The 6,000-nt window shown below is 32.4% G+C and overlaps 1 protein-coding gene across 1 annotated transcript; it reads right to left on the bottom strand.

The window, feature by feature from the left end:
- Positions 1-1,099: 1,099 nt before the first annotated feature.
- On the bottom strand, positions 1,100-4,015 carry LOC114187186 (nudix hydrolase 2-like). Its single transcript, XM_028075349.2, has 9 exons — positions 3,528-4,015; positions 3,068-3,279; positions 2,909-2,974; positions 2,665-2,802; positions 2,506-2,583; positions 2,380-2,430; positions 2,265-2,299; positions 2,063-2,171; positions 1,100-1,661 (listed from the first exon to the last, which is right to left on the bottom strand). Exons 1-9 carry the CDS (start codon positions 3,661-3,663, stop codon positions 1,470-1,472), a joined length of 1,017 nt encoding a protein of 338 aa, XP_027931150.1. The 5' UTR covers positions 3,664-4,015; the 3' UTR covers positions 1,100-1,469.
- Between the last annotated feature and the right edge of the window lie 1,985 nt (positions 4,016-6,000).

The raw sequence follows: 6,000 nt of genomic DNA, 5'->3' as shown, positions 1-6,000 counted from the left end.
TTTCAAAAAATATATATTAAGAAATATGAAAACATACAAAATAAATAAAATAATAAACTAAAAAATCATTAAAAGTTAAAAAATATAAATTTTAAAAAGAATTAAAAATATTCAAAATAAAATTTGTTTTTTGACTTACGGAAGTCAACTTCCGGAAAATGTTTTTTGACTTTCGGAAGTTGACTTCCGGGAATATTTTTTGATTTTCAGAAGTTGACTTCCAAGAATATTTTTTGATTCACTTATGGATGTCAACTTCCGGGAAATGTTTTTTGACTTTCGGAAGTCAACTTCCGGGAATATTTTTTGATTTTCGGGAGTCGACTTCTGGTGATAATTTTTGACTTCTGAAAGTCGACTTCCGGTGATACATTTTGACTTCCGGAAGTTGACTTCTGGTGATATATTTTGACTTCTAAAATTTGACTTCCGGTGATATATTTTGACTTCCGGAAGTCATATATTTTGACTTCTGAAAGTCGACATAATTCTGGGAGTGTGGTGTCTGCGGATTTCCTTAAATGATCAAAGGGTTTTTTGGGAATTTAAAGAAATTTTGGAAGTGTAGAAGAAATTTTGGAGGTGTAGGAAGAAAGACCCAAAAATATGATATTGACCCAACCCAATTCATTCAAAAGTGTTATGTTGGATGAAGTTAAATAAAAAAAGAAACATAAGTTAATTAAAATACTTTTTTTAATAAGTTAGAGACTGGTTCTGTGCAAATCTTACTCTATCCAATAAAAAAACCTTTATTAGAGACTAAAATGACTATTATTAAAGCAAGTTTAGTCATTTGGATTTAATATTTGGTAACTAAAATCATATTTTAATAAATATGAGGAACTAACGTTTATTTATTTATTTTAGAGTTGATTGAAATTGAAAATTATGAGCATAAATGAAAAATCATTTAATTCCATGAAAATAAATATTAAAAAAATTGAATCACCTTAACATAAGCAAATAATCTTAATTAATAAATTTGTCTCTTAGAAATTTACACTAATCTAAATAAAATAATAGATTAAATGTCAGTATTAATGTAGAAAGACAAAGGTTAAAACATGAAAAAATGACCAAAAATATATTTTAAAAATATTGAAAAAAGAATAAAATTCTTATTTCTTTAATTAATGGTAAACTATGAGATAGCAATTGATATTGTTATTACACTTGGAAAGATGACAACACTACACTTACTTCTTGACTCAATAAAGAACTAAAAGAATACAATTATGAAGTCCTCCTCCTACTTATGAAATGAACAAATATTGTAAATTGACAACATTAATTATTCCTTCCTCCCCTTACACATTTGGGAAGAGAAGAATGGTATGATTTGAACTTGTGTGGGAGTATAGATTTTATGTACACGCAACACCGAATTATTGAATGAAATGAGTGTGAAAGCTTGAAAATTTGGAAGAAAGTGAAAAGAAAAAATTTGTAGGGTTTGTGTTTGGAGACTAAGATGGTGGAGAAGCATCCTTCTTGTTGAAGTAAAAGTAGGATTTCTTGGGAGAGGAAGTGGAGGAGAGAATAGTGGAAAAACCATTGTATTTGCCACCAAATTTTGATAACCCTATTTTGGTGAGAAAGTCAAACACTTCATTGTCTCTCACAAATGGCTGGGCCATGTAATCTTCAACTGCCATCCACTGAAAATAAAATATCACATTACAATCATTGTTGCTTGTTTATTTTCCTTTTTCAATTGCGAAAAGAAACCTAAATATTTCTATTTTTATTTATGATTTCATAAATACCTACAAAAGTATAATCTCCTTACATTTTTTTTAAAATATTTCTTTGAATATAAATATTTGCTTGTCATCATCACAAACAGAAAGTTATCTTAGAAATTTATGTCGATAAATTAACTATCTGGAAAATTGTTTAACATTATGAAATGGGTAGATCCAAAAGATTTATAAAAAAAAAATAGGGAAATCCTTTCAGAATTCTTATTCAAAATTTTAAAATAAAAAAATTGTATTTTATAATCATTTGCAAAGGTGGAAGAAGTCCTTAATCTTGTTGTTTATGAATTGAATGCTACCTGAGCTGCTTCAATTTCTGAAACTTGTCTTTGAATCTCAAAGGAACGAGGTTGCAACATGCAAACAAAGAACAACTCTGATTTTCCGAAGAAAGCCTTGTGCCTTTCCCTGATACCAGAAAGAAACACAGAAAATTAAGGACATGATTAATAATTCAGTATTAATTTAGTTTAGTCTAATAATCCTAATCTCATGACTTACTTGAATGCTATGACCTCCACAAACTCTGTTTCTATCTGAAAGAAGAAAAAGAATTAGACACAAAAATGGAGAAAGGATTTAAAAAAAAAAATAAAAAAATACTGAATTAGCTTACTCCTGTTTCTTCTTTTACTTCCCTAATTGCAGCAGTGCAAATATCCTCACCCTGCAAACGGAATTCAGATTAAAATAATAATGAAGCCTAAAAATTGATGCTGAACAATGATATTTTTTAGCATACTTCATCAACGGCTCCAGTAGGCAACTTCCAGAATCCCGTGCCACTAAACCTGCCATTGCTCTCCTGAACCACAAGCACCTGTGAAACAATCATATTAATTGCATAAAAATACTGAAAAAGTTGTAATTAAAAGATGAAACGGATTACTGATTTGATTACCTCCTTCTTGGCATTGATGACAAAAGCACCGATAGCCACGCGGTGAGAAGCATTTGCAGGAAGTGTATCAGGAGTGTTGGCGATCCAATTCACAAGCATCAAGTAATCTGGTTCAGCATGGTGGAATCTAAAACCAGCCTGCAAAACAACCACCGCAACACCACTAAAAGGGTATTTCCTATGATTTATCAAAGGATTTCTACCTAGAGAATTCATAGTTGAATTGTTTAAGACGAATGATTACCTTAACAGCAGAATCCACGAGGTTAGAATGTTCTCTGCCCAGCTTGATCCACACTCCCCTCTTACCCTTTAAGAACCACATTGTGAAGTGATGAGTCCAAACCAGAAACTAATCAACACTAGAACTATGAATTGGTATTGCTAATTTGACATTTTGTACCTGTTGCCTCCATTTTGATATTGATTCTTCTAGCAGAAAGGCAAAAACAGAGGAATCCATAGACTCTTCCATGCTTACTATGACTCCCCCATGTTGGTCTTCAACTGCTCTCAGTGTTTCAATTCCTTTACTTGCCTCTTCCTCCTCTTTGCACAAACAACCCAAGCTCCCTGACATGTATGATCTTCCCAAACCAAATCTGTTCTTCAAGCCTAAAAGGGTGCTTAAATTATCACTAAAATTTAATCACTTCTGTTTGATATATGTCAAACTCAAGAATTACCTTTTTCTTTATAATGTCAGATATTAATTTTGAATCAAATTTTACATTTAGCTTTTGTGAAAACACTTTCCATCTAACTTTTTCAAATGCACAACTTGATTTCAGTTATAAGCAAGTTGTTTTATTTTTCTTTTTTAGTGAAGAAACTATCCAATAAGACCCCGAAGTAAACATTACCTTGACCTTGAGGAATGAGAGAAGCAACAAGACCTCTAATTTGGTTTTGAGGGGCATGAGAAGAAGATGAGAGGAAGAATTTTGAAGCTTGCAAAACGGGTGAAGAAAAAAGCTTACAAGCTCTAACAAGACTCATACTGAAACCAAAAGTGCAATTATCAACTAAACAGAGAATAGCAAGACCAAGTAATAATTAGGTTTTGATTGAAAGTAAACAAGTTGGAGGAGAGAATCAAAGCTTGAGAATATATATAGGGAAAGGGTGATCACAAGGTGCCAAATGGACAATTTCCATGCAATATATGAAGCCTAAACTTTGATTTGAATGAGTCATGGAAGAAGATTTTTAATTTCTTGAGAAAATGAAAAGAGAAATCAACAAGAAAATGTAAAAGCGACAAAAAAAAAAAATGGAGCAAGAGAACAAGTTAGCTTTTCATATTCAAACTCAACGTAGGAACTTTGTGTCACTTTTTCTTTGAAGTTACATTGAAACGCGCTGCAGAATTCATCAACCGATATCCAAGTAACGTGATACCATATTATATTCAAAAATAACAATTTTTTTTCTTAATTTTTTTTTGCATTAAATAAATACCAACTTTAATACTCTTTTATTAACAAGACAAGATATTTTGTCATTAGGTTTTTTATTAAACTATGTGTATGAATTATTTATTTGTTATGAAAGATACTAACCGACGCTTATGGGTACTCTTTATTTTAGTGTTAACTTTTCAATTTTAGTATATTTTACCATACACATTATTTTTCACGTATTTTGCATGGCAACAAACGAAACATTTTGTTAAATTTTGACGATAAAACGGTGAGTTTTATGAACACATACACTTAATATATAGATTAAATAAATAAGTAAATAAAATCTAAAAACAATATGATGGAAAAATGTTTGAAGAGAAAACTTGATGGTAAAATTGCTCAAATCACGATAATTGGGTATTATTATTTGTAATTAAATATAATTTTAATAAAGGGGTATTTTTGAAATTAAATTTAAACAATTTATACATATATATCAACAAAAAATATATATATATATATATATATATATATATATATATATATATATATAGGTTATCATTAACTTATGATAAAATAATTGTGAATGGATTTTACGTAGAAAAAGAAACTGTGAAAACTTCCTTTTTGTTTTGAATATTTAAAAGTAGTTATTTGTACTCCTTCCTAGGTGGCAGTTGAACTTGTCAACGAAGCATAGAAAGAATAAAAAATAAAAATGTTGTTGATCGTGGAAGAAAGGCACACGGAAACCTTAGGTACTCTTTGATTTTAGTTTTATTCTTTAGGATGATTTTTGTCAAATAGCTTTTGAAAATTGTTCCAAGATTAGTAAAGAGGGACGGTGATCGTAAGACCCACTTTTTCTCCTCCTTATTATTAAGGACTTGTCTTAATCAGTTGGGCCTAAAGCTGGTCCATAGGGTGCCCAAAATCCCCTAAACCAACCCTAACTCTCTCATTCTATCACTTTCAAAAAATAACTCGCCCACACTCTCTTAGGGCTGCAGTAGTAACGCTCTGCTAGGGTTTGGCCTCTAGTTCTCCTCACGCTAGCTCAACCCCTTTTCCACTCCATGTAAGTTGACCTCCAACCCATATCTCCTTCTCTTTAGCTCTATTTTTCATGGTCCAATAGAGGTTCATCTGGATAACCTCGTTTCTATTTATGGGTCAATATTTCCAGCTCATGAATTGGCTCACGGAGCTGTTGTGCTTGATTATTAAGTGCCTGTGTCTTCTACTAACATATTCCAAGTAAGGGAAGCTAGAGTTTCTTCGCATTTTGTAATTTCCTAGTCTTTGGCTGCTGGTTCTTAATTTAAAATGCTTGATTGATGTTTATGCTTGCATGAGATTGAACTGATTGTGGTTGGGTGTTGTATTCTTGGTATTTTCTTGGCAGGTTTGTGCGAACAGTGGAGGAACCTGATATTCTCGCTTAAGCGAGAGTACCAGGAATCCTCACTGGTTTTGGTTCGCGTTGTCGCTCAGGCGATGAGCTCACGTTTTAAGCGAGAAGCTATCTCGCTTAGGCGAGGAGGTCCCGCCTAAGCGAGAACACTCGAAAAGCCCATTGTTCCATTGCCCGAGTTCTCGCCTAGGCGAAAGGAGCTCGCCTGAGCGAAGGCTTCCAACCTAAGCGAGAACTGGGTAGGGACGTGCTCAAGTATTGGTTTCTCCTCTGTTTTTGGGTGATGATCACATGTTTTATTGAGTTACTTTGTTAAAATATGAATTGGGCGAATATGCATGTGTTAGATGGTTTATGGGTTGGAATTGATGAATTTGGTAAGATCTGTCGTATGGAACATGATTGAATGATTGATTATATATATTGGCATGAGATCGGTATGCATGATAGTCCTATGTTTGGTTGTGAGACATGATTTTGGTATTGGTTAGAACGTAATTCCACGAAGGTTTCGTG

The sequence above is a fragment of the Vigna unguiculata genome, chromosome 6 (assembly GCF_037176805.1).
Source record: "Vigna unguiculata cultivar grain cowpea cultivar isolate G323 ecotype 2 chromosome 6, ASM3717680v1, whole genome shotgun sequence".
NCBI lineage: Eukaryota > Viridiplantae > Streptophyta > Magnoliopsida > Fabales > Fabaceae > Vigna > Vigna unguiculata.
Note: the sequence above shows the minus strand (reverse complement) of the source record. Positions and strands in the feature narration are given on the sequence as shown.

Coding starts and splice junctions, on each gene's coding strand:
- LOC114187186 (XM_028075349.2), bottom strand. CDS start 3,663: ATGAGTCTTGTTAGAGCTTGTAAGCTTTTTTCTTCACCCGTTTTGCAA. Junction 2,300..2,379: donor AAGTAAAAGAAGAAACAGGA/GTAAGCTAATTC, acceptor TTCTTCTTTCAG/ATAGAAACAGAGTTTGTGGA. Junction 1,662..2,062: donor CAGAAATTGAAGCAGCTCAG/GTAGCATTCAAT, acceptor TTTTATTTTCAG/TGGATGGCAGTTGAAGATTA.